Raw genomic sequence first — 27,891 nt, 5'->3', positions numbered from 1 at the left:
CAGCCCATTCATGCTTGTTTGCAGTAAATTTTAATTTTACAAGATCCTACTATTGTGGTAAGTTGGCCAGGGACCAAGTTTGGCTCTCCATCTCAAGTTAGAAAGAATTATTTTTGTATGTGTAACTGAGTACAAGAAAATAGATAAAAAATAATAGGATATATATATACGCACACACGCACTTAATACTATATACAATATACAAAGAGGAGCCTCATTTCATTAGAAAAGTGTATTTATTGAGAGGGTTAGAGTGGCATGAGACTTGACACAGGAATGAATTTCAAAAAGGCATTGGAAAAATTACACAAAAATACATCTACATAAAAAGTCATCTTCATTGGAAAAGCAGTGATTTGAAACACATTCAGAAAGGGGAAAAATACGCCATTTCTACAACCATTTACATATAAGGAGATAAACCTGAATATTATTTACATGGCAACAGATTACAGTATGTACAAAGCCAGGACTGGAAGCAAACTGAAGCTCACAGGGGCTGTGTTTTTGGAGAGAAACTACAGTCTGTCGATGTGAACAGAGTCAAGAAAGCATGGGTTGATTTGGCAGAGAAACAGAGATTTTAACAGTGCCTGGAAGTTGTCCTCTAACAAAGACTGGCCCCCTACAGAATACAGTTGCTGACAAAAGTATTCAAATACAGTAGCTTTTTTTTGTTTGTGTTTTTTTTTTCTCTACAATTTCAAATTTTATTTTTTAAGGGAAATTCTAAACAGCACAAGGTTGCATTTTTGAAAAAAAAAAAAAAAAAGAAGACACAACTCAGTGCCAACACAGAAATTCTTACAACTGGTTACATCTTACCACAGCAACGTTGGTTCCAGTATATTCAGACGATCTAGAGCAAATCTCTGTACATCTATTAACAGACATTCATCATTCAGGCAAAAAGGGGATCTGTCCCTTTACAAGGCATCTAATCAGAGATGAAAACAAGGAGAGACAGAGGAGGAGCGCGGGGGGTTCTGGGTCAAAGATCAAGGGTCAAAGCCAGGAGGATACAGTACCAAACACCACCTAGCTAACTGTACTGAGGCCTGGCTGAGTCTCACAGCTCTGCCACCCAGATTAAAATTAGATTATTGAGTTCGTTCACCAACAATGACATCAGCATTAATGCCGGTTTTGATTCAACCCTGAGAAAACAGTGGACTGCATGTTCACTTGTTGGCTCACCTGCCTAGTGTGCCAACTGAAGGTAATTTTACCCTCAAACCGACCAAAAATAAAAGGACATCTTAATTACGTGTCTAAGGAAGCTGAGACTGACTTTATAAATGTAGATAGAGACATAGGCACAAATGCAGGATTCAAACAGTGATTTGTCTATAGGACATTATGTGGAAAGGCGTTGTAGGTTCAGTCTTACACTTTTCTAGCAGTTTTTCCACAGACAAGGTGCTGGTGCTGGAGCCAGTTTCCACATCAGATCTTTTAATCATCCTGAGTGGCACTTTCACCATCAATGAACTGGTCCTGGTCCCAGCAAAACTGGCTCCGTGCCAGCACTTTCAACCTGCTGATGTTGAACTGAGACAAACAGGTAACTGGGATGGGAAGAGGGAGGAATGGTGCTGTCCATAAAAGTAAAAAAACAGACAAACAGAAAAACTTGTGCATTCTCCAGATCATCAGCAACCCTCTACAGACGACAGGGGCTTAGAAATAATGTTCACAAAGCAGCACTGGAGAGTGCAACTGACATAATGGAGTGATTTTGGACTAGATGAATTCAGTGCTTGGACATGGACTAGCCAATCAACTCTGGCACAGATAATCTTGGTACATTTAAGCCATCTAACTGCTGTTTGCTTACATGTTATTATTTCACCACGGTAATTTCCTGTTTGTTGCTTAGCAAAGGTGTATGTGTGGTTAAGAAACCATATGCCCTATTTGTAAAATGTTGGTTCCACGGTCAGGTACTGACACAGGCACCAGCACCTTGTGAGTTGAAAAGCCCCAGCGAGTCTAGTGCTGTAAGGCGGAGCTCAGGCCAGAGGAGAAACAAAGCAGCAGAGATCAGATGTCATCCAACATCCAAACCACCTGCTTGTCTTTTTTTATGTTTTTTTTTTGTTAACCACAGACAGTCTGCCCTACTGACTCATTTCCCTACCAAACCCTGAACTAACAAGAAGGCCAACTCTTCAAAAGAGGAGCATAAAAACTAATTTTAAAAACGGCTGAAGAAGAATGCTGATGTCTATCGGATTCTTCTGAGGCTGGTCCCTCCCAAGTCCTCTTCAGGAGTGAGGGGGAGGTTTGTCCCCATTCAGGTCCTCTACTTTCACAGGTTGACAGGGGTCATTGGAGCATGAGCTGTTTGAGGTTGTCGTGGAGGATGGTGTCCTTGACGTCCCGGAACACCAGCCTGATGTTCTCCGTGTTGATGGCTGTGGTGAAGTGGTGGTATAGGGGCTTCTGGGTGCCGTCGCGTCTCTTGGCCCGGAAGCACTCCACCATGAACGCCTGGATGTCCGGCAGGCTGTGCTCCGGCCCAGTGTAGTCAGGAAAGTAGTCCTTGAGCGGAACGCTCTTCACCTTCTCCTCCAGTAGGTCTGTCTTGTTGAGGAAGAGGATGATTGAAACGTTGATGAAGACGCGGTTGTTGACGATGGTCTCGAAGATGTTGAGCGACTCACGCAGACGATTAGTTTGCCTGTCCTCCATCAGCACCTGTGAAATACAACAGAGGGATCAATTACAATTACGACTGCTACTACTTACTGTACATGTGTTTAAAGTACTAGTAATCAAAGCAGTAAAAATAGCAGTAAAGATAGAAATAGACAGAGCCCTAACACGGTGCCAACTTTAAATTCAAATGCCTTTCAATTCTGCTTAGTGGCCTTGTTGTGAAACAGGGTTACAGTTTAAGTATTTCTCTCAAACTGTATGTAGTTTTTTCACTGTGAACCAAGTCAAATTTGTTTTATGTCTTAGCATGCGCAGAACAAAAATCCTGAAGTGTGAGCTCAAACACTTCAGCAGTGGGTCAGTTTTTATCTGTAAGTCAAACGGTGTAGGTAAGGTTAGCCTATTGATGTGTACTGTGTGTATATATATATATATATGTATGGTAAGTGTTGTTGGTGTGGTGCACACCAAAGAGGAACAAGAGCTGGAAGAGCCTCCTGTGTTGTTTACATTCACTGTTTGCGAGCACTGTAGTTTCTATTTGGCAACGCTGTTGAACTGAAGACACATGTACATCTGTGTAAACACACCAAACATGCTAACCCATTTCAGTCTGCATCTTCTAAGTATATTTTTTGGATACTGACTGGGAGGTGTGTCCTTCGCCTCTCAGTGTAGTTTCTGACTGCAGATTCAGACAGAGCCAAAGCAATAGAAACCACTGCTACAGGAGTGTTTACCGCTGCAGACATGTAACTATCCTCTGCTGTACAGAATATGGAGTTCCATGTAAATCCAAACTGATATATCAGCTGGATCAATATTAACACAGACTTATCAACATCAGTGTATACGTTGGCCAGTAGGTGATGAAAATTTTCAATAAAAAAGATGCAAAATTTATGTTCAAGTTAGTCATAAATATCAGAATCAAGTATGAGTTGGGGTCTACTTTCTTTACATGGACATTTAAGCAACTTGTACAAACAAGCACAATGTTAATATGTACATCAAAATAACATACAAAGAAAAGACAAAGATTATTGTGCAGGCATTTCTTCTGTTTTCCATGCTCTATCAAACATGACCATAAAACTGAGATTTCAAACCATAATTTATCACGTCAAGCCAAGTAGAACTTTATTTGTCTCCAGAGGAGCAATTGTTTGTGCAGCAGTAATAACGCAAGATAAAACCAAAACACACAAGGCAAATTTCAGTGCTGTTTCATTTTGTTTTCCTTTGTATAGAGATGACGGATTATTGTACCTGTCAATGAGCTGTTTATATAATCTCTATAAAAAGTATAAGCTAAAGAAAGTGTGGGTGGGGAGGTACTTTTTGTTTGTAGTATAATGAAGAACAACAAGAATGACGTGCAACCAACTGTTTGATCACAATCACTGGTCTGAGTCTTAACCACTAACCTACCACTGACTGGAGGAGCATATGAGCTCAAGAGTCACTATGTGCACATGCACAAAATATAGGTGACAATGATACAACAGTTTCAGTTGGAGGTATAATTGGTTGAGCTGTATTTGAGGTGTATGTCTACACATGCTGTGAGATAAATCACAGCAGTATAGACTAACAACTCCACAGAATAGGAGAGCGCATATAGACACAGTGATCATGATTTATCACAAAGTCACCAAACATTATCTGCTACAACAAACTCATTAATGTGCCAGTTATCAGTCTTATCTCAAGTCTGTGTGTGTATGTGAGAGAGACAGGAAATGAGATACCACGGGCACAACAGTAGCATGTTTTTTTCACCTGATCGTATTCAGAGGAGGAGACGAGGAAGAGGATGGAGGTGACGGAGTCGAAGCACTCGAACCAGCGCCTTCGCTCTGACCGCTGCCCTCCCACGTCCACCATCTTGAAGGGAACATTCTTGATTTCAAAGTCATATTCGTGGATGCCTTTGGTGGGTTTACGGGCCAGCAGGATGTCCTGTTGACTGGGAAGATAATTCTGGAGGAGAGATGGAAAGAAAGAATGAATTAGTGTCTAGAGTTTGTAACCAGTTGATATTGATTACTCTTTGACATTTGGTTGTATAATACCTTCAAAACCACATGCTACAGTTTTAAATGTCCTTTCATAAGAGGATGCAAACAGCATAATAAAACATACTAAAGCAGAAAAAAATTGTTTTGCATAAATTAGTAGGCCTGCATCTGCTTCTTTTCATTCAGGTGAGGTAAAGAAATACATTAGTATTACCTTGTTCAGTCAATTTTTGGGAAATTTTCAGAAGAGGCACTTCTGATGTAGGTTTTCATTCACGGTTAAAATGGGCTCAAGTAACTTAGTGATCAGCACAGAGATGACACATTTATGAGCTTTGAGGAAATTACAGCAAAGTGTAACATTACAAGGAAACACTTTTTAAAGTACTTCCTGCCCAAAACAAACCAGTGGAAAAGCCCACACTTTCATCTCTGGAGAAACGTACCATGAAAAATGCATTGCTAGATGTTTAACGTTGTGTGTTCAAAACTGGGTTATGTCCGTTTCTACAGAAACCTCAGTCTAAATTGGAAGCTTAGCAGTTGCAAATATCTGCTGGTATTTCCAGGGAAGCTTGTGTTCAAGCTCAGACACAAACAATACTACTAGAACTGGATGAATTCCTGTCAAACTAAATATAATGACAACAAGTCTCATGGTTATCTCTCTTAACGTTTGAGGAGGTTATTAACATGATCTCAAACACTTTAACTTTTTTTTCACTTATGCTATTTTGCATTAATAAGCAGCATGTAAGCGTTTAACTAATGGTTTCTAAACAGAATTTAATGTGATTATAACTAAGTGTTTATTAATGTACGCCTTAGGCAACAACTGTAACTCAACCTGTGAACACTCATAAGTGGAAGCTGCTGTTTAAAAATATAATGACTGACAATACAACACAGCTGTAATAATATAAAATATGTCTTCATAGAATAATTTTTCTTTATGTTATAAATACATTAGAGTGTATTATCAAACATTTATTAAATGTGTATATACTGTTTACAAATGCTAAATAAGGAGACGTAAAGATAAGTAAAGTGTTACCAAAAAACATTTTTGATGTAAATACCTCAGGTAATTAACTTATACTCTCTGGATCTTAATTTCAAGACAAAGGCATATCAATCTGTACATATGTATATCTGTATTTTAAAAGCAAAGCTTTTTATTGCCCTGAAGAGGGAAGTGAAGCCACACATCATGTCTGGGTTAAAAATATGACAAAATTTGAGAAGTTAACTCACAACAGCAACCTTCTCATGAATGAACAGGGCTACGATTGAACAGAAATGTAATAGTATTAAGGGGAGAAATAGCAGCTGTTATTTATTTAGCAGTTTGAAGTATCTACCTTTTACTTTTTTATGTGGCAATGTTCTTAATCTCTTTTTTAATAATTTGGGTGTATGCAAGAGGAGAGAAAAATGGGGATAATGTGAATAAAATACCCTAGTGTTCATACGATATTTCAAGAAATATGGAAAACAGCCTGTGTATTGGAAAAACTGATAATAAAAAGATTCCCTAAAAGCAGGTGGATACTAGACAGCAACTTGAGGAAAATCAACCTACCATTGCAACAATCCCACATTTAGTCTATAGGTGTGTAATGTTTGCTGAAAGCTGCCATCAAAAACAAACCAATATTTCTGCCTTCATTTAAGACTTGAATTAAATGTAATACTTTTTATTACATTTTAAGGCATGTTTTTAAGGAACTTCACTCCATGTTTTTTAAGGCTTTTCTACACCTGCAAATACCCTGGTATTATATCTATTAGTACTTAGTCAAACTTCCCAAACCTATAAGACTGATGTAATGCAATGACCAGTTTTCTCATGGTTTAAGTGGTCAGCTAATGGGAACCTCTTCACCCAAAATGTCAGCATTTCCATGGTGAACAACCAACTTAGCTGTTTGTCAGCTAACCTTAAATTGTCTAGACGTTGCAAAATTAACTATAACATGTACACCATGTTTGATTATAACAATCAGTGCAGGCAGAAACAACTTACCAGGTCGCCAAGCTTATCCAGATTATCCAAGAAATACTTCACTGACTCACCCTGCGACAGGACAGAGGAGGAATTTCTGTTAATTCTATGCAATTTATTAGATTCAAAATTTTAAAATCATGAGCAGAACAATACACATACATACAACTGCTACCACTGCAGTCATTAGTTAGTAGTCAGACATTTGTTGCTGTTGTAGAGGCCTGAAGTTGTTGCAGGACATAATCTCTCTTTAGCTGCTGCACAAACACACAGGTAATCTGTTTTTTTCTCTGTCAAAAATGTGTGTCCGCCTGAGACCTGACTCTGCTCTGAGGAGCTAAAGCAGGATGCAAAGTATTTGGTATTGCAGTAGACACGTGTTTGAGAGTGTTTCTTTGATCTATATAGAAATGTGGCTTGGTCTGTGTATGTGTGTGTGCGGAGGGTGTTTTTTCTAGGCCGTTCTGACGATGTTTGTGCGCAATTAGTGCAAGCCTAGACATGAGTGTGCCAAGACTGAGATGCATTCCTTTATCTGTGTCTGTGTCTGTGTGTGTGTGTGAGTGTGTGTGTCCTGTACTCAACATACACTAAAAACTGACTGCAAAAAGCAAAAGACAGTTTCCTTGTCTTCCTTTTCCTGTGGCCCACAGCGTCACCGCGCCTTTTCTGGGGATTTTATTTTGCATGTATTTTGCATTAATGGCACCCATGCTACAAAATTCAAATCTCATCAGCAGTCGTGATTAGTAGTGGGCTGTATTACTGTGAACTAGCGCCATGTAGCAGCCATTTCCCTCACTGTAAAGCTTCTGTACTCACCTTTTGATCTTTTAAAAAACTAACCTGACCTGAAAAACCTGTGTATGTGTGTGTCTGCACATGGGATATGTATGCAAGGTTAGGATTACAACAAGGGAGGAGCAGAATGGCGTGGTGCTACGGTAAAAAGCCTACAGCAAGAAAAGTTACCTTTCTGTGGAGCTAAATTTAAATTGTGGCCATAACTGGCTTTGCTTGAGTAAAGCAGCTCAAATCTGAGGGGACTGGTGGTTTTTTAATTGTTGAAAATCACAGAGATAAAAAAGGAGAAGAGAAACAAGGAGAGCAACCACTCTGGGCTGTTTATATGAATGTGCTGTAAAAGTAAAACTGAAACGTAACATTATATAATTTGTCAGTATATCATCTGTAAAGTAGCCACATAAAATATATTCTAGTCTGAGGTGTTTTTGTGACTCATCAGCAGTATATGTTGCTACACTGATAAAAGAAAAATAATCAGATGAGAGGGGAGAGAAAATATTCATGGTTGGTATTAAAAACCCGCCTTTGAACTCTGTACCACACAAAGTGAGAGAATGCATTCGTGGTTTCAGTATGTACATGTGTTTTTAATGATAAATACGAGCAAGCCTGAAGGCACGTGTGATTTGTGATGCAAATAGTTAAGGCAGCCAGGTCAAAACACAATGGGTCGTATCTGCAGGCAGAGAAACAAATTAGTCCACACTAACAAGAGCAGGAAGAATTTAAAACAACTCCCAACAGAACAACTCTTCAGCTGCTGCTTCTGGTTTTTATGTGCGATAATGCCCTGAGGTTTTAGATTTAATTCATTTCAATTAAGCCTTAATTTCAAGGTTTTCAACACCATGATGGACTGCACATAGTAAAAAGTAACAACTAAAAAATTACTTCTTTTGATTGACAACAATCCAAACCCCCAAAATATGAAGGTGACTATGATTTAAGCAGCAGATCTTCACAGAGGATGGGACCAAGAAGTGTATTTTTGCTTAATAAATGAAACAATAACCAAAATAATATCTGATTAATTTTCACTTTATGACCTCATCATTTCAGCTATGCAGTAATCTGTATCTTTGTGTAGTCCTGTGTTAGTGTTATGCATAAACTGGCTGTAAATAAAGAATGAGATTTAACCTAATATGTAAACTTGTAAATAAAAGAATAAAGGCTGCAACATTTTTCTTCCCAACTACTTTAACTTTTAAATACACTTCTATAACTCTTTGTTTGCTGGACTGAGTGTGTGTCTTGTGTCTTTGTTCATTTGTTTTCTGGTGTATAATTTGACTAATGTGTAGGTTGCTTAATAACAGAATAAACCAGGTTTCAGTGGTTCATGAATTATCCCTGGCGACAGAGAGGTGTAGTACATGTAAATACATTTTTCAGGCAGATTCACAGGTTCCAGCCTCTAAAATTACAAGATTTGCTGTTTCTTTTGTTTCCGATGATGACAAATTGCATATATTTTGTTTTTAGACTGCTGCACAAAACAAGCAATTCGGAGATGTAAACTTGTAGTTTTAAGGGGCATTTGTCACAATTTTCTGATCTTTTTTGTACAAAAATATTCGGAAATAATAGTTAGTTTCAGCCCTGCATGCACACAAAATATATGTGTGTCCTTGTACTTGTGTAACTTGAGGTGTGTGACAGTCTTAGTGTTTGTGGGCAAATAACACTGAGTGGGAGAGCCAGGGCTCTGTTTGTAAGCATAAAGCTGTTTAACTACAGATCAACATTCCTGCTCTGATCACTCTTATTCCCCTTTTCTGTCTGCACAACCAGCTCAAACCAACAAGCTCTGTGTGTGTGTGTGTGAGAGAGGGAGAGAGAGGCTAACAAAACGCTATTGAGAACAGTTCAGCCTTATGCAACTGACAGAAAAATTTTAATATTCTGCTTTTGTCTCATTACTGAGAACGACTTAGAGTGTGTCCCCTATTCTCTCCTCAGTGTGGAGCTCCTCAACAGCTGGACAATATATAACGTTTATGACATGACCTGACAGCTTACGTAAAATAAGCAAATACAGGGCAGCAGAATTGGGAATTTTTTAAACCACAGCAGGTTGTGAAAGTCATACCAGGCAAAATAAGAGCACAGAAAGGTACCAGTATGGATATGAACGAATTCACGACCACAGCTGTGGTGTTATTTTGGGTTAAATGTCAGTGTGTTAAAATGTACATGCTGACAACCAAGACATGAGGAGCAGGGAGAGGTGTAAACAGGAAGCTGACTCAATCACATGTCTGAAGGCTTGACATAAAGGGAGGGAGAGCCAGAGACACGAAAATCACAGTGAGAGATACAGAGAGAGAGGAAAGGGAGGATAAATTACAAAGAAAAATCACTTTCACTTTCTATTTTCGCAGCTGGTTTCCCCGCCTTTTAACTCTCTGACTCTTGTGAAAGCCACACTTGAAACTCTTACTAGATTGAGTTGTGTTAAAGCCACGTTTTTAAAAAGTTCAATGTCAGCTGGTACAAAAACTGGCCCACCATTTAATTTCAGTAATGTCATCTCAATGTGTATGTGTGTGTGTGCACATCCACCTACCAGCTGAAACTCCCTGCGACGATCGTAGGCATTCTGTATACCCGAGTCTGCCCACAGAGATTTGATGGCGGGCATGTACTGCAAGAAAGTGGACGTCTCCAGCTTGCCGCTGGCCATCTTAGCCGACCGGGTGTCGAACGCCATCAAGCTGTCCCCATACTGCTGGTTGTCTGGGTCGCCCCATGGGATGTGCAGCTTCTCCCGCGCATCCACCAATACACGTACACCTGGTGGTAGAGTGAAGAGACTGTTTTCACAGAGGTCCATTGGTAGCAGCTTAAAACCTTAGCAGGCCAGATACAAATGATACCTGTCCTAGAAACCTGTTTTGTCTGACAACAGTGATGTAGAGGGGTGTAAAAATTATGACTTAAAGCCATCACAGCTACAAGATAAACATAATCCATTAGTTTAGAAGATTCACAATTCACCATTATTTTAATTACTGATTCATCTACCTATTATTTTCTCACTTACTCCATTAATCATTTTGTCTATAAAATGTAGGTAGTGAATGATGCTTGTTTTGTCTGACAAACTAGATCATCAGTTCACTCTCATGTGTGACAACGTAAAACATCAAATCCTCATATCGGAGAAGCAAGAAACAGGAAACATTTGACAATATTTAGCTTAAAAATGACTAAAACAATTAGCCGATAACCACAATTAATCCACTACCTGTTACAACTCGGTTTACAAGAGTAATGATTAAAATACCCACATTTTCCTATGGTTTCTGTACTAACAATTAATCTCATTGACATATACAGAGGTGGGCAGTTAAAGCAACATCTGACCTTCCAAATGGTATAAATAAATACATTTTTGAAGCTTTTACTGATTACAGTTAATACATTTTGGGACGGTTGTCTGGCATTGACTCAACACTGTGGCAGGTTATGGATAATTTTTTTTTACCTTGAAATGTACTGTATTGTAAAATGTCCCTGTTATTTAGTGACTCCCTGTACATACAAAGAGTGGTCAAACAGGAACACATTTCAACATAATGCAGTGGTGGGTTTACCCTCCATTATCTTCATCCCTTGGTTGGCTGTTGAGCAACAAATCTTGCCTATGGCTATTTGAGACTGCTGGCTTGTGTGTAGCCATGCTGAAAATTTTAAATATGTTATGTCTATACGGCTGTGAGCTCCTCAAAATGAGGATTTAAGCAGAAACACGGTTCTTATGGGTGTGCCGACAGCAGATGTAGACTGTTTATATATGTCCTCTCACCCAGCCCAGCGCTGCTCAACAGATGTGGAAACTTTCCCATCCATTTTCAGCGTCTTTCTCGGGCATTTCTGTCGCAGCAAAACGACTTTATTCCCCCTCCTAGTGTACCTGCCGTTAGCAGCGAGGTTACCTTTGATAACGTTGCTGTAAATCGTGCCTCTGAACTCCTCTCGGGCTTGCTGGTCGAAGTCCTGGCCGTGGATGATCCGCATTTGTTTGAGGAAAGTCGACTTGCCGCTCTCGCCAGCGCCTAGCAGCAGGATCTTCACCAGCCGTTTCACATACGTTTTCTCTCGGGAAAGACATCTGTCGATCTCCTTGGACTTTCGGAGCTGTTCCACCTCGCCGCTGTTAAGCAGGCAGACAGGTAGACAAACTTTTAACACGGACCTGGTCGGCAGGAAATCCGCCATGTTCGCACAAACTTCATCGATGCTAATTTGATGCGCGTTCGCGGGGCGCAGGCACGGGACCAAGCCCCTTCCCTAAACTCAGGAAGTAGTGCTGCTGACAGTTTATCATCAATCTCAAGTCATTCTACGCGTTTTAAAAATGTCTTGTAAACTCACAGAATTTTAGAATTTTATCGTTAACTACGTATGTCTTGACACACACAAATATAACTAACGTTAGCTTATATGAAGTTCACGTGAAAATATTCCAGCTGAAAGTGTGAATATAGCTAGTTTTAAGCTTTTAACGGTCTAAATGACGCAGTTACACAATTTACTACTAAAATGCTCAGTTTCACTGAGAATTTAGCTAAATTTAAGCACCCTGTTGTGTTTTTAACCAGCAAAACAATCTAAAAATGCAGTTAATTTTAAAATAAATCGGAACACTGGAATAAACTGGCGATACTAGGTCGCCCTCTGCTGGTTCACTTTGGTCACTGGTCACAACCACCCTCTGATTGGTTGATTCTTCTCTCCCTTTAGGTATGCTGCTTTCACAGGCCGTTGGAAATATTAAAAAGGAACACTTGAACGCGCTTCAAAAGATCAGCAAAATTGGAAACTCTCACGGAAAAGGCCCGACTTCCAATGAGCAGATATTTTTTGAGTCGCCATGTATATTTATGAGGTGAAGTCACACTATTGCTGTTAATAATTGATGAATAAAACGTTTTATTTTTGTTATTCCGATCTTTTTTCATATATCTCCGTCATTGATTTATATTGTGCATTTGCATGGTTCTTTTGTATTACCAACCTTCCGTGTCATTAAGTCAGTTTGATCGTAACACCCATCTGTATGCGTAAGATGATAATGTAACAACATGTTTACAATTTCCGAGCCTTAAGTAGGAACCAGTGGAGAGCACTGGAAGGCAGCACCAGTATCGATCATTGCACTTCCCCTCCAGCATCCCCACACGACACAGGGGTTCGCAGGCGACTGTATCACTGTGTGCGTGTGTGTGAGAGACTGAAAAGCACCAGACATCATGACCATTAGAAACGCTATCCGGGATCATGGACAGAGATATCGACCACGGATGGCTTGTCTCAAAAAGGTAGGTTTTCCTGTTAAATCCGTGGTGATGGCCACAGCCTGGCTCAGGCTTATAGACTATATCTTGAGACGCACCTATAGATAGATAGATCAGTTATATGAATTATCTAACGCAATGCCTGGACTGTAGTGGCCTCTTGTAACCTCAGACACATTGGCTGATCCGGCATTTGCTCTTATAACTACATTAGCCTTTAAAACAATCTGTATTCTCCACAGGTTCTCAGAGGAATTCCCAGTTTCCCGATGCTTTTAGTGTATACATTTATTTGTGTTAGACATTTTTATAAAGCACAACAACGTACCGTTTGAGCTACAGAATGCTTAGAAGAAATGCAACTAAACTAATAACAAGTATACCAGGTTTCAGTTATGCATTTAAATCACAATTTTGGTTACATGATTAATTTAATTTCATAATTTCATTGCATTAAAACATCAAAATAGAGCAAATCATGTGTCATTTTGGTTCCTGTGCACTCTCTACATCTGTCTGTCACACTAAATGTTAGACTGTGTTTTGTTGCAACCTTTTCACAGTGATAAGGTCGTTCAGTTTAATAAGCATTAAGCCTGGATCAGTATCAGTGATTCCATCTACACCACTCAGCTGCTGGAAAGAAGTTAATCCAGGCACCTGTGCATTGGAAAACAACAACTCGGTCCTGTAGCCAGAACTTGGCTCAATACATAATCTCACACTTAAATTTCATTCACACCAGGAGTTGGATATTTAACTTCTGTCATTAGAGTAAATTGTGTAGGAAATAACTGAGACAAAAGTGAATGAAGCCTCATTAGCAAAAATATTGTAAGACTCTAATGATCACAGGTGCAGCACTCACAATGTCATGCTCTCCACGGGAATGTTCTCAGAGAACTCATTTCCAGGAGAACTTTTGTGTTTTGGTCCCTGAAAGCCCACTTTGGTCCGACTCAGCCTGGGGCTTATAGCCTCTCTAGGATAACTTCAAAGCACAAAGCCACTTCAAACAGGCCAGGGAGTCATCCGCATACACTCTGCCTCTCTCTCTCTCTCTCTCTCTCTCTCTCTCTCTCTCTCTCTCTCTCTCACACACACACACACACACACACACACACACACACATACACACACTGAATTGATGTACTGCACAATTTCCTTGCTTTCCAGTATACACACCAGCTGTGGGGATCTTTGGGGGGATCAGATGATATGATAACTAAAAAAACTGTTTGCAGTGACTCACCACAAAACCTCCCACACAAGCCAAACAAAAGCCATGAGATCAGGGCACATCACAAACCTCTCATTTCACTTAGTACAGTGCTAAGGTTCAGAACTGCAATGTTGTTCTTGGAAGAAAAAGTTGCGAGAATTCACTTAATCACAGTCACTAAATCACCCAACATTTGTCTGATAGGAAGTATTAATCACAAGCTTTGATACTGAGCCTCAACATCTTATGAGGGACAATTTGCCTCAAAGTTTCCAAGGCAACAAAAGGCAATTAGATGCTATTTATCTCCAAATCTTTCATTAAACAGAAAGGATGTTAACAGTGGTGTTCATGCTGAGGATCATAATAATGTTCATTATCACCATCACACCCCAGAGATATTACATTCACAAAAATCCAACTAACCTACTTTTTTAAAATCCAGAAATGACCGTATGCACTGCTGTGATTTTCCCAACCTGTTGTCAAAGCAGCCTGTTGGCATGGTGACCTCTGTGCCCTCCCCCGCTACAATCAGTTGTCGCGGTAGCTTCCTCTTACCCCTTATTTTATCCCCCATGCAGGCGGAGAAGGTGCTACTGGAGATGCAGGACCCCAAAACAGGAGTCAAGTCGCAGCCTCAGAGACTAGTCATCACAACAATACCACACGCTATATCTGGTAAAGACACACACATATACAAACACTGACAAACGCACATATACAGTAGTACACACTTGATGTTATTCAGTGGCTGGTTGAGTGATTTTTTTTTCCCTGCATAGTCTCGCTGGAGGATACCAGAGCTCTGGGCTCAAACTCGAGAGCTACAGATTTCATCTCCATGACAACCCCCGCGGTCTCAGAGTCAGAGAGAGGAAAAAAGTGGGAGGTGAAGGAGGAGGATGATAGAGCGGGCGAGATGGGGGGAAAAAAAGAAGCAAGAAACAGAGACAGAAACAAGAGAAAAACACAGAGAGATAGTGAGGAGGTGGTGGTGGTGGAGGAGGTAGAGAAGCAGAAGAGAGGGAACCTAGACTTCTATGTCATCAGTGAGCTTTGAATCCAGGTAGCTGAATGAAGGAAGTGAAGCAAACCTGCAAATGGTTTCTCCTTTTCTTTTCTTTTCTTTTCTTTTCTTTTCCCGTTTTCTTTCCTCTTCTCCTCACTACTCCTTCCCTTCCCTTTCCTCTTCTCTCCTCTCCTCCTCTTCCTTAGTTAATCCCTGTCTTCCTCCTCCTCCTCCCTTTCCATCCGTCTCTTCACAGCTGTAGAGGCTCACAGGCCGTTGACACAGTCAGTAGTGGTCTGTCAGAGAGGGGTCTGGCATTTACAGGCACACTCCCACCCACCTACCCATGAACACACACTCAACACTTTATTTCTTGTTGTTCGCTGTCAGAGCTCTGTTTTTTAACCTCTGATTTCTCATTTGCATCTTTCCTTTTATTCTAGGTGAAGACATAATTGCATGGTTAGCAGACAGATTTCAGATAGACTCACAAGGTGAGAGATGAAGCAGCTCTTACCATTAATATACTGTATGTACCTTAGCCACAGCAGCTGTTCAATTCCTGCTCATCTCTCTGTCTTTGGACTTCAGAGGCGAGGAACTTAGGCTCCATGCTGGTGGCCTTAGGATACATCTACCCTCTACAAGACCACAAACGCTTAGTGATCAAACCAGATGCATCTCTCTATCGCTTCCAGGTAAACACACCATATTTCATATTTTAGGGGAATGGAGCTATTTACGTGCTGAAATAATATTTTGGGCTATGAAGTTGTAAATTTCAAGTTATGCTACAGCCTCATTCAGACAGAAAATATCTGAAACCTCCTTTAAAAAGCTTTGAAAGCTGAAGATTGAAACTTTCCTAACATCTAGACTACATTATAAACTACCAGATCTCATTTGTCAGAGCATTAAATAAACTCTTTAATGATGCTGACTTGATTGAGGTGGGGGCAATTTGACAACATATAACACATGATGACAGGAATTAAACATCTCTGGCTGCATTAGGCTGTTGTGGCAGCATTGCACATTGCAGTGAGCAGGACTGCTTTGTGGCCATATTAGATTTCCTGGATTTTTATATTGATGTGACAATGAAGAATGGACAAAAAATAGTTTACAAAAACAAAAGGAAGCTTCACTGAAGAGCTGAGGTCATTCCAACCTTTAATTTAATTAATTTATTTTTTTGCTTATTTCTTCATAATTGCTCTAACATGCAAACATAAAATTACAACATGAAATAGTTTGAGGATAGAAAAAAAGTCAGAGGAAAGGATCATTTATGTTTGTGGTGTACAATTTCAAACTAGTCTGGTTTCATTTCCTGACCTAATTTTGGTTCTGACCTGCAACAAAACAAATCCAACTCACAACAACACGTCTGACTTGATGTTAAAGCTACTTTTTGTCCTTTTCAGACACCATACTTCTGGCCCACACAGCAGTGGCCTGTTGAGGATACAGATTATGGTGAGTGTGACTACATTTAATCTTGTGTTTTGCTTTCAACACTCAATAAACGCTCTGTCCTGTTTCATTTACTGAAGCAATCTACCTGGCGAAAAGAAACATACGGAAGAAGGGAATCCTGGAGCTGCACGAGCAGGTAAGAATGAGACTGAGAGACCCCCAAGAGACAGTGTTTGTAGGCCATTACTGAGATGTTGTTTTATGTCGTCAGGAGCAGTACAACCGTCTTCACAAGTGGATGAATCATAAATGGGATTTCATAGTGATGCAAGCTAAAGAACAGTACAGGTAGGTGTGAGAGAAACTCAGAGACATCACACTCGATTCTAAGGTTACGGAGGTGTTACAATTCTGTGTTTGTTCGTGTTATTTAGAGCTGCAAAGGAGAGGAAGAAACCGGACCGTGTGGTTTTTGACTGCCAGGAGAGAGCCTACTGGGTGGTTCACAGGCCTCCAGTGAGAACACACACACACATACACACACACAGCCATGTGCAGATAGTTATCAGACTTTTACTGCACACACAGGATGCAGCTTCATGTAGATAGCAGTGGCTTGCAAGCAGACAGAGAGGACTGAAAATAAATTGCGCTCCACCTCTATACTTCCCAGGGTATCTCATTATCTCTACCCATGATGCCTCATTACCATTGCATGTCCAGTCACAGGAAAAGGGCATGACTGATTAATATTTCACACTGCGTAGGAGAATGTGGTGCAGTGGTTTGCACCTCGTGCTCACAGCATCGTGAGTCTCGATTTCGCCCTTGTGTCGTGAGGCTGGATCACCGACCAGCTGCAAAGTGGGCAGCTGCTTTCCAGACCTGCAGGGTTCCCAAATGACCCAGACTAAGTGTGTGTGTCAAGTGGACTGTGATAATTTGATTAAGTATGATTAAATATGTCTGGGAATACATTCCACTTAAGAAAATATCAAGTGAAATAATAAGGATCCTAACACTTTACAACATAGACTTTGGGCCCAGACATGAATTAAATATGATACATATTCCTAAAAAATGTATTTCTATCAAACTATCTAAAAATAATTGGGACACAGCAAACCCTGGGGTCAGGTAGAACGCTTGCTTAGCTGGAGCACTTGTATATATATATATATAAATGAAGCTGCCATGAGCAGTAGTTTGCACTGTAATTAACTATACAACTTGAACTGCAACCAGCAAAAGCTCAAGACAGTAAGCGACAGCATCATGCTCAACGCTAGAACACTGTGTAAAAGAAGCACAAGTTGAGATGATTGATACAGTCACCGAGCTGACTCATTAATATCATTTTAAGCTCTTTAACATTAGCCACCATCAGCCACTGGTCATTCAAGACCAAGCAGTATAAGGCTGCAAAACCTCCTGAGGGAGCTGTCGCATGTCGACCTCCCTCTTTCCTTTTGTGATTTTCATTACTGGATGTGAACTATTAAATAAAGTGCAACCACCACTCACAATATTACGCTTAAGAGGGTAGTTGTGTGTATAAATTAAACAAAAAAAAAATAAATAAATACCAACATGCTAAATTTTGACTTTAGACATGCTAGCCAGGCAAGCTGTTTCCTTCTGTTCTATGTCTTTATGCTAAGCCAAGTTAAGTAAAACTAATTGCCTTGTGGTGCTATGTCTGTAAACTAAATGCACATGACATGAGAGCAGTTTTGCTCTTCTCATCTAACTCTCTGCAAGAATGTGTTTTTTCACAATATGTTGAACTATTCCTTTAACCTCCTTGTCAGAATAAATCACGGTAACTAGTTTTAATTTTTCTCTCAAGCTTTTAACTTTTTCTTCCACAGCAAATGTTCACATTTTTTTAGATGCAACATTGGAAAATAAAAATGTAATTAAAAAATAAATAAATAAAAAACACTTTCTTTTTGAGAGGGTTTTTGAATCTGCATGTCATCTACTGTATATATAAAGTAGCTCTGTGCAACAACAACAAAAAAGTAAAGCTCATGCATACTGCACACACTCATCCTTCTATTCATGAAAGTCAAAGTAAGCTTTCTATTTTAAATTAATTTACCAGGAGCAGACTCATCCTGCGTACTGTATATATACTTTGAGATGTGGTTGTAATGCCCAAGAATAAATTCACAAAATCACATATTACACGTGACTGGTGACTGCCCTCTTGTTGTCTCACAGATGTTCAGGAAAAGTGTGGCACATTAGCAGCGTATGATTAGCATTATAAAACAGCCATCTGCTTTAATTAATTAGTCCTTTGGTAAACACACACTGTATAATCTTGTTTGTTAATGTGTGTGCAGCCAGGGACAGTGAGTGCCATGGACTACGGACTGGAACGACGAATAGACCCTAATGCAGACGAGGTAACAGGTGAGTCTCTGCACGTCCTGTATGAACATAATTCCTGCCAATCAGATTATATTGCATAAGAGGCTTTAGTGCATGGATCCAGGTGCAGTATCTTCCCTGTCTTTTCCCTGTCTGCTGTTTTAAATTAAACTATCTTTCACTGAAATTGATCTCTTCTTTTTTCTTGTCTTCTCTTCTCTTCTCTCCTGTCCTCTTCTCCTCTGCAGGCATTTCCCAAGGCTTTATTTTCATATCCAGACTTTTAAACTGGTTACAAACACTTACACACACAAACCACCCCATATATATACTTGACATAATGCATTCCTAACCCCAATCATTACTACTACATGCTCAACACACACACACACACACACACACACACACACACACACAAATACACACATCCTGCTTTGTCTTTGCATCATTCTTCATCTGTCATATGACACATAACCTGTAAAGCAACATTTGATATATGTATTTTTTTCCCCAGACAAAAACACCTGACTTCTACGAGAGAATTGTAAGTGAGATTTTACACTCTCACTCTCTCTGTGACTTTTCCAACATTTTTCTCTCATTGTTTCATCTAAACCAACAGCTGTGTTAACCATTAGCAGTGATCTGCAGAGACAGACCTATTTCCCTCACATTTTTACAGCTGTCATCTCTCTTCTGCTTGCTGTAGATGATCTTTACCCAGCAGTCTATCATGAGGCCCAGAGTCAAGTCATCAGTGTCCATTGGAGCGTAAGATAGCCCATCATATTTCCAGTTGTCCTACATTTGTGACCAGCCACTGATTGGTTCAGACTGGTTGCATCATAATATTGAGTATGTCTCAAAATAGGAAGCACTTAATATCTGTATTATAACTTAAACTGACTGACCTGCAGATAGAGGTCAGGTAGAAGTCATGCACAGATGAGATTTGATCAGCAAATCTGCATCAAAATACTCATATAATGTTGTATACTGTTGTATTGTTGTATTAGTATACTGTTGTATACTAATATTTTCATTCAGGAAAGCACAGCAACTCTTCAGAAAATAGTATATAGTTACATGTTAAATGTTAAAAGAATTGTTGGTTTCAAAATAAAAAGCTTATAACTCAGACGAAGTAAATTCTTTCCCCCTGTTTTTGCAGATTGGTCAAATACTGCGCCACCTATAACAGCCACGACCCTTTCCTCTCCAAGTGTCTTCCCAGTAACCCTTGGCTCACTGATGACGTCACATACTGGACCTTGAACATGCCCAAGTGCGTCTTCTGAGGATGATACGTAATCTGTGCTGTGTTCATTGAGGTTCAGCTGAATTAAAAATAACTTGCACATTTTTTCAGTTTAATTATTTTCTTCCTCTGTGGTTATTTGTGTGTGCGTCAGTGTGGAAATACCAACTAAAATGCGTGTGGAGAGGTGGACGTTCAGCTTCAGAGAGCTGCTCTCAGACCCACGAGGACGAGATGATTTCAGACTCTTCCTGAAGAAAGAATTCAGTGGTATGACTATTGCTCTTGTAAACTTGCTACACTGTAGATTCATTTTTGGTACCACTGTGTTTATTCTACAGCCATTGTGATAACTCGGTTTTCTTTTCCATTAATTTCTCTAATTCCTCTATTTTGAACCGTTGTAGGTGAGAACTTGGCGTTCTGGGAAGGCTGCGAGGATCTGAAGTGGGGCACAGCTGCAACGATGAGGGAGAAAGCGGAGCATATCTACAAGTAATGACTTGTAATCTCTTAATTTCTAGCCTCTGTATAATAAAAGGGTTTTCTTTAATGAATGTTCATACCAGTAAGGGTGAAAAATACAGGTGAAACGATTAGTAGACAAACTGATCATTTCATTAATCGATGACAGAAAGCTAATTAGCAACTGTTTTGATAATCAATTGATTGTTTCTGTGAATTTTTAAGCAAAAAACAAGAAAAAATAGTCCAAACATTCTCAGATTGCAGCTTTACATCATTGTTAACATTGTTAATATACTTGTTTTTTCACTATTCTTTTTTAACATTTCATTAATTCAAAATTGAAAAATTAGCTGTAAATTAACTCAAAATGACAATAATTACTAGTTGCAGCCCTACTTGGGAAATGATGATAATTAAATGTTAAAAGAAATGATTTCATTCATTTTGAAGCAGCTGTGAGGATGTTTTCACCATCAACTGAAACCAAGAGAAACATCCCACAACAGTCACTTTGTGCACTCTTATGTTTAAGTGTTTTTCCCTGTGTTTCTCCACATCTCTTGATCCCAGGACCTTCCTGGCTCGTGGTGCGCCACGATGGATCAACATCGATGGAAAGACAATGGAAATCACAGTGAAAGGCCTGAAACACCCACACAGATACGTCCTGGAAGCAGCTCAAACTCACATCTACATGCTCATGAAGAAGGTCAGTAAACACACCAGTAGGTGGGTTTAACCACAAGATAACATTTAAATTCCCTCAGGCTTGTAGTCGCCATCACTGAACACCACCGATTCATGATGTGTTTGTGTATATTTTGCAGGACTCATTCGGGCGGTACATGAAATCTCCAGTCTTTAAGGATACGCTGAAGAAGGCCATAGCTCCTGAGGAGCACAAGTTCACGTAAGAGGCTATTTTTTATCTACCTTTTGCATTTGATTAACAGCTTTTCAGATATTGAACTGCTTAAAGTGGGAAAAAATTTCCTCGACCAGCCTGATAAAGAACAAGTACACAATCAGAAATGGCACATCATTCGAGGGAACAGAAAGCACTGACTATGGTCTGAAAAACCTTAAAATTTATGTTTCTCATCTCTCTGGCTGATATTAGTGTCTCTGTAGCTTCTTGAAACTACCACATCCATCACTCTCCAAAGCTTAATTTTCACCTTGTCTTTCTCTCCTCCGTACACCGAATGGATCGATCCCTCCGGTCTCCTCAGTGATGCCCAGTTGGAGCAGAACGCAAAGAACAGACGGCCCAGTCTCAGCCCCATCATCCTCCGGCAGCAGGAGCTGGAGCAGAAGGCCAAGATGGCGGCAAGCGCCCCTGTTGACATCACACAGGTCATGAGCAAACTTAGCAAGCAGGGCAAGGAAGTTGCCCCTCGTCCTCCTTCTAAGAACTGAACACAAACGTGATGTTCAGTGATGTAGGAGTTTTGAATACTAACAGCCAGGGTTGGGATCAATTTAGATTTTGTTGAGTTATTTAGTGGAGTCACTTCAAAAGCTGTAGTTTATTTGTAAATGCCATTTAGCTTTAGTTCAAAGCTGCTATAATTAATATTTTTATTCTAAGAATGGATCGAGTGTAGTGAGAGGGGTTGCTCATAGTTGCCCAGCGGCAGTTCCCTCCAGTTTTATGGAGCGTTTTAGCATCTTTCAGCTCATTGTTCTGGTTCTCCAGCCCACAGTCTTACTGTTTTGGTTCACTCTCACCACTTGCATAGGTTTTTGGTCACAACAAACAAATTAATACTATTTATACAAATTAATATTAATAAATACTACACCAGTCCAGCACCAAAAAGCAGACAAACTTAGCAACAAAGTTGTGAAAACAATGAAGCATTTAGGAGCTAATGTTGCTCCCTAACTGCTGATGATATGTCCAGCATTGTTAACAGTTTGTTTCTGCTGCCAACAAATGGCCAAAACCTGCACTGTTGAAGTTCAGTGAAAAAAAAAACACTATACCATCCAGTCCTGACCCTCCAAACCACTGTCATGTTGATTTGTTTGTTAGTGCTACTGAATTCCACTTCTCCATACACCAGTCATGTTGAGAGCTGACTGCAGGCAGAGGGCAAATGACCATGCTGAGACATCTGTTCCCATCTGTTACATCTCTGTCCATACAAGCTGTAACTGTTGTCTGTCCCACTGTTTCTCACAATACACGTGTTGTACTGTCCATCTCCACCCATAAAGTGCTCTGTGCTGTTCTGTGTGTTCTCTTCATCATCAGTCATGAGCTAATAAAACATCCACAAACCACCTCATGTTCACGTGTTTGTCTTGAGTTGTCATTCATTCACTGTTTTCATGAGGACTGAATGTCACATTCCTCTGGACGTCTCTTCAAAGTGTCAGCATTGTCTGATGACTGAGGATGATTCTGTCCTGATTATTGGCAATAATTCTAGTGAGTAGAGACATTTCTCTCTTTTTCTCCTGAACTTCTTTCTTTCATCTTGTATATCTTTATTTCTTTTTCTTTTTGTTGGACTTTCGTTTTTTACCAGTACTACTTTTCCTTTCTTCCTGTCTTTCTTTCTTTCTTCTCCTGGAAAGTATCAATACAAATCTACCATCATATCAGTAATGCATTCAAGGTACCTACGCATATACCAGTATGCAGTACAGTATACAGCTGGAAAAAAATGTTTAATTGATCAACAAAATACTTTTTTGATTTCCTTTTTTTGGCACTTTTATGTTTCTCAAGTGAAAAATTTAGATTTTTTGAACAAAACTATTTGTTACCTTGGACTATGAGGATTTGTAATTTGTGCTTTTTCACAATTTTCTGGCCTTTTAGGCTAAATGATTAATGAACAAAATAAGTGAAAAACAATAGCCCTATATAATGTCCTATATGGCATTTAAAATATGAGTGTAGGTAAATGGTTTGTGTGATTTTGATCATGACAGAAGTACGTACAGAGGAAACCATCTTCTGAACAACACACACACATTATTTTGGAGTGACACCCTCTCATGATGCCCTCTAACTTCCGTCTCTCGCCCTCTGACCTCACAGCTGTGCCGCTTCACCACTCCTGTCCCCCACCTCGCTGTCTACTCTGGCATCACTGACTCCCCCTCTGCCAACGCCTCGCCCTCTCTCCCTTTCTTGGCCCACTCCCCAGCCTGTCCGTCCCCCATCAGCGTGGCCTTAGACAGCACCTCGGCCTCCGAGCGGCGAGTGGAGGCCAGTGAGGGGGAAGGAGAGGGGAACCCAGAGGCCCAAACCCCAGTGGGTGGGAACGTGCCCAAGTCTCGCATGGCTCTCTCACTGCGCCGTCTGCTGAAGCGGGGCTGCACCCCCTCCACCATGTTTGCGAGCTTGTCGCCTAAATGCCACTCAGTTGCCGGGACGAGTAGCCGCATCCAGCCGTTCAGCCCGGATCAACCCAGTCAGGCACCACCCAGACGCATTGGCAAGTGAGTGTGAGCCAAAAACACTTACAAAGACAGTTGTGCATGCAGAGTCTACAACACACACTAATCTCACTGTACAGTCAGAAAGTCATTGTTTCAACTCTAATACAGCACTTCAGGTTTGAAATGAAGCACTTTAACATGGGATTCAAGTACTAACTTTGTATTTATATATATTAACCTCATACTGATTTTTATATTTCAAATCCAATGCTCTGGAGTAGAGCCAACACAACAAAAATGTGTCACTGTCCTATTACTTTCTGACTGCACTGTATTTCAGCTGAATATCAGATGTTTGTCTTACACCAAGCCCTTTCTGCAACCTCAAACAGTTTTTTCCAGATAAAAGTGGATATTCCTCCAGAGTGCCGTATCTACCCCATTGAGTCTGAGGATGAGGAGGAGGAGAACAGGCCCGCCTCTCGGGGAGGAATAGGAGCCAAAGAGATCATCTGCCCCTGGGAGAGCCTCACTCCACAGAACGGGATGGGCTAATTGGATGGATTTACACAGGCATAAAAAATTGAGTTTTTAAAATCTGTATGATGCAATGTGTCTGTATGAACAGGCTGGCAGCAGATTTCCCCTGTGTTCTGACAGAGATAAAAGATCTCACACAGAACATAAAGGGTAAAATCTCAGAGTTTATCATCCTTGTGTAAATGTGGTCATATTCTCACCACCAGGCCACAAACTACAACATCAATACCAAACAATGAAAGGACTGACACAAAAATGCCAACGTGAGACACTGTAGAGATGGCTCTACAATAGACTGAGCATCTTAACTTACTATGTCCGATGTTTGAGTATCAAACATTGACTGCCTGTGGGCTTTAAAGGACCCACTTTCATGTCTGCTGCAGCATAATCGTCTCCTCCACTGCCCACACTCAGTTTTTTCAAAACAAACACTCACTTTTTTGCACATATTAATGCAGGACCATCACTAAAGGACAGAACTACAGAGGTCGTGAGTCCTAGTTCTTCCAGTGCAACCCCTCACCTCTAAGAAATGATTGACTATCCACCAAAGGAAACTGTACCATTTCTGATTTTTTAGCATTCCATTAACTTTTCATAATATTTTCTTGGAATTTGATCTGCTTACGATGGCCTATGGGCTGTTTTAAAACTTTCTTCAATTTAATTCTGGAGAAGAAAAACTCACTGTGAGTAATTTTACAATGCAAACCCCTCCTCAGGTTTTTAAAATGCCCCAAATTTCCCAAGGAAAATACTGAGGGCGCAACATCGGCGGTAATCAGAGATTATATTGACCCACATTTTGGCATATTTTAGCAAAGGTGTGATTGTTGGAACAAACTTAGACTTACAAGCCTGCAGGCAGTGAAATGTTTGATATTTAAAATATATATTTTTGGTGGTGTATTCCTTTAACTACAGCCTTATTGTTACCAACCTTTACTGATGTGAGCACCAGCTGAGCCAGCTGTTTTGTTTTGTCAAGGTTTAGTTTTGTCAGGCCCAAGAAGAGGACAACAGGGTGTATGAACATCCAAGAGCTTCAAAACCTGAGCTGTAGCTTTCACATTCAAACCTCATATCTATTTCTGAACAGTAGCCCAACAGCAGCCTTATCCACCTTCACACACCTGAAATGTTTTTCTGTTTTTTTTTTTGTTTTGTTTTTTTTTGGCCTCGGGCATTTCTAGAAAGCAGGCATATACACAGACATTATTGAGAACTTGAACTAAATTTGAACAAAGTTATTTTTGTGATTGCCAAGGAGCACGAGTAAAACTGACAACCATCAAGCTGTTATACAAAAGAAAAACATTAATGTTTACATCCTAGAGTGTGACAAGCTGAAGCAGACAGACATGTATAATCTTTGCCGGTGCACATGCCTGCTAAAATATAGATAATGTATTTATATATTTACTGAATAATGATCAGTTTCTGAAGTAGAGAAGTGTTCTTGTGCCGCTAAATAGACTTAGATGCCTCATCCCTGATTTACTGACCTCTTACACACATTATGTGAATTGACTGAATAGATGCATTTCAGGTAAAATGAGAGCACATGAGCAGCTTGTCTACATGTTGCTGTATTTGCTGATCCACTCCTGTCAGACATGCACTCTTCACTAATGAAGAGCCACTGTAATGGGGGTAATAGTTTTGTATTTGGCTCCACTGCTGTTTTGTACACTGTGTAGCTGTTGTATACCGTACACTACCCTGAGCGAGGTGTTGATATTTTTCTCGTGTCTCTCTGTTTAGAGGGGGGACGATGGTACAATGTGAATTAACTGTCAGAATGTATTCTCTTTACCATGTTTACAGATGCAAGAATGTGAAAATACTTTAAATTTATTGTATTTGTTTTGTACATTCCATGGCTTGTGTCAAGTGCCTCAATAAATGACTGTCTTAACAAAAGGTTTGCACTTTGATGAGAAACTGATACATGTTAAGAGCCAGTTCATCCAACTACATACAAACATTCCTTCTTACTTATCTAGACATGCAGGTAGTTTTTGTTTCATTACCCAGGTTTTGAGATATATTTGCCTCTACTCAAAACAGTGCAGGTAAACAGGATTTAGTCTGTGTTGCTCAAAGCATAAACAAAATCATACAACTACATCTGTTTCCAGAAGCAGTATAATCCATGGAACACATAATAAGAGTTTTAGCTATAAGGACTAATTTGTTGGTGGAAAGTAGTTCCAACGAATGCTGTTCACAGTCAAGTCTGTTATCTAGACCATCAAGGACACTTTATATTACAGTTAGTATGTAGTATGGACTTGGGATGTGGTCTAAAACTTTGGAACACCACTGGCAATCAAACAAATAGAAACTGATTTGATACTTATTTTTGTTTTCTGAAGTTTTACTTAAACTACATTTTCTTAGTTTTGCAGAGTTAACTCAATACATACTCAAAATGTGCTTAGATTTAGATATAATGTGAAACTGGGGCACAAATCTCATCTCTTAAAGAAAATGGTTTTATATTTGCCTTTTAATCAGGCTGTTACACTGATAACAAATTGCTTGAGGACCTACCCTTTAAATGATTTCTTATGCAACTGAAATAATTTTGTTGATGTGCCAAAACATTTTCCTCCAGCCCCAGTAGGTGGTGATGACTGTGATCAGCCACAAGATGGCGATATAGCAAAGGCAACAAGATGAAGGTGCTATTGACTGTATCAGAGCTGGTGGATGAAGAAGAGAGACCCAGGTGCATTAGTTTCACTGAAACCTGAAATATTAAAAGAAATAATATACATTTACCATTTCTCTGAATCTTTTTATGTATTTTCCCCTCGATTATTACTTACATGTGGGAGATACTATTAAACAGAAGCTAGTGGAAACAGCTATGACTGAACTGGTGCAGTTCCTCTCATATCTGATTTCCAAACAAACGACTAATCAAGGTCAAAATTTTGCTACAAGTATAAACAGGGACCATATTACAATCTAATATCCATACAGATAGCACTACAGACTTTGTGTACATAAAAGCAAGCACCTGAATTTGTTGTCAACACCATCCCTGCCACCACACATATCACTGACTGATCTGGAGAAACACACCATCACTGAGGTTACTGAACTGAGGCTGGAGCAGAGCTTTGATCTGTCTGTGCGTTTTTGGTGTCTCTGAACAGAACCCCTCGCTGTCTCACAATACCCACACAGGGACGTCCACACACAGTCCATTCATACATTTGCTTACCAAGGAGGAGGGAATTTATGCAACACACTTAACATTCATCTGAGGGGGTGCATATATTAAAATATATTTGTGTGGAAGCATCTTTTAATGAAGCTCTTGGTGTTTGCTGTTACACCTGAATGAGTTTCTCAGAAGCCGTACATGGCTTTAATGTTG

General features: G+C 39.9%; 2 protein-coding genes across 5 annotated transcripts; one reads left to right on the top strand and one right to left on the bottom strand.

The window, feature by feature from the left end:
- Positions 1-217: 217 nt before the first annotated feature.
- On the bottom strand, positions 218-11,786 carry LOC108876453 (guanine nucleotide-binding protein subunit alpha-13). The gene is made up of 5 exons (XM_018665973.2): positions 11,439-11,786; positions 10,067-10,293; positions 6,709-6,759; positions 4,444-4,644; positions 218-2,700 (listed from the first exon to the last, which is right to left on the bottom strand). Exons 1-5 carry the CDS (start codon positions 11,719-11,721, stop codon positions 2,329-2,331), a joined length of 1,134 nt encoding a protein of 377 aa, XP_018521489.1. The 5' UTR covers positions 11,722-11,786; the 3' UTR covers positions 218-2,328.
- Positions 11,787-12,490: 704 nt separating this feature from the next.
- LOC108876432 (regulator of G-protein signaling 9) lies at positions 12,491-26,408 on the top strand. 4 transcript variants are annotated; one of them, XM_018665934.2, is made up of 19 exons: positions 12,491-12,824; positions 14,607-14,703; positions 15,478-15,528; positions 15,626-15,732; positions 16,462-16,513; positions 16,591-16,649; positions 16,725-16,801; positions 16,888-16,969; positions 18,805-18,867; positions 19,347-19,376; positions 19,542-19,603; positions 20,004-20,117; positions 20,245-20,360; positions 20,498-20,585; positions 21,129-21,267; positions 21,386-21,468; positions 21,791-21,914; positions 23,614-24,017; positions 24,350-26,408. In XM_018665934.2, the coding sequence occupies exons 1-19, from the start codon at positions 12,756-12,758 to the stop codon at positions 24,510-24,512; spliced, it is 1,980 nt and encodes a 659-aa protein (XP_018521450.1). In that variant the 5' UTR covers positions 12,491-12,755; the 3' UTR covers positions 24,513-26,408. The 4 variants fall into 4 exon arrangements, with proteins under 4 accessions (XP_018521450.1, XP_018521468.1, XP_018521459.1 ...); XM_018665943.2 differs by lacking the exons at positions 12,491-12,824; positions 14,607-14,703 and adding an exon at positions 14,721-15,091; XM_018665952.2 differs by lacking the exon at positions 24,350-26,408 and having other exon boundaries at positions 12,493-12,824; positions 21,791-23,707.
- The last annotated feature ends 1,483 nt before the right edge of the window (positions 26,409-27,891 follow it).

This window comes from Lates calcarifer, linkage group LG23, assembly GCF_001640805.2.
Source record: "Lates calcarifer isolate ASB-BC8 linkage group LG23, TLL_Latcal_v3, whole genome shotgun sequence".
Lineage (NCBI taxonomy): Eukaryota > Metazoa > Chordata > Actinopteri > Centropomidae > Lates > Lates calcarifer.
The sequence above is the reverse complement of the archived record's forward strand: the minus strand, read 5'-3'. Positions and strand labels throughout refer to the sequence as shown.

Excerpts from the sequence above, each read along its gene's own strand:
- LOC108876432 (XM_018665934.2), top strand. The coding sequence starts at position 12,756 with ATGACCATTAGAAACGCTATCCGGGATCATGGACAGAGATATCGACCA. Across the intron at positions 16,650-16,724 it reads TCCTGGAGCTGCACGAGCAG|GAGCAGTACAACCGTCTTCA; the intron begins GTAAGAATGAGA and ends TTATGTCGTCAG. Across the intron at positions 16,802-16,887 it reads CAAGCTAAAGAACAGTACAG|AGCTGCAAAGGAGAGGAAGA; the intron begins GTAGGTGTGAGA and ends CGTGTTATTTAG.
- LOC108876453 (XM_018665973.2), bottom strand. The coding sequence starts at position 11,721 with ATGGCGGATTTCCTGCCGACCAGGTCCGTGTTAAAAGTTTGTCTACCT. Across the intron at positions 10,294-11,438 it reads TTACAGCAACGTTATCAAAG|GTGTACGTGTATTGGTGGAT; the intron begins GTAACCTCGCTG and ends CTCTACCACCAG. Across the intron at positions 6,760-10,066 it reads GTCGCAGGGAGTTTCAGCTG|GGTGAGTCAGTGAAGTATTT; the intron begins GTAGGTGGATGT and ends GTCCTGTCGCAG.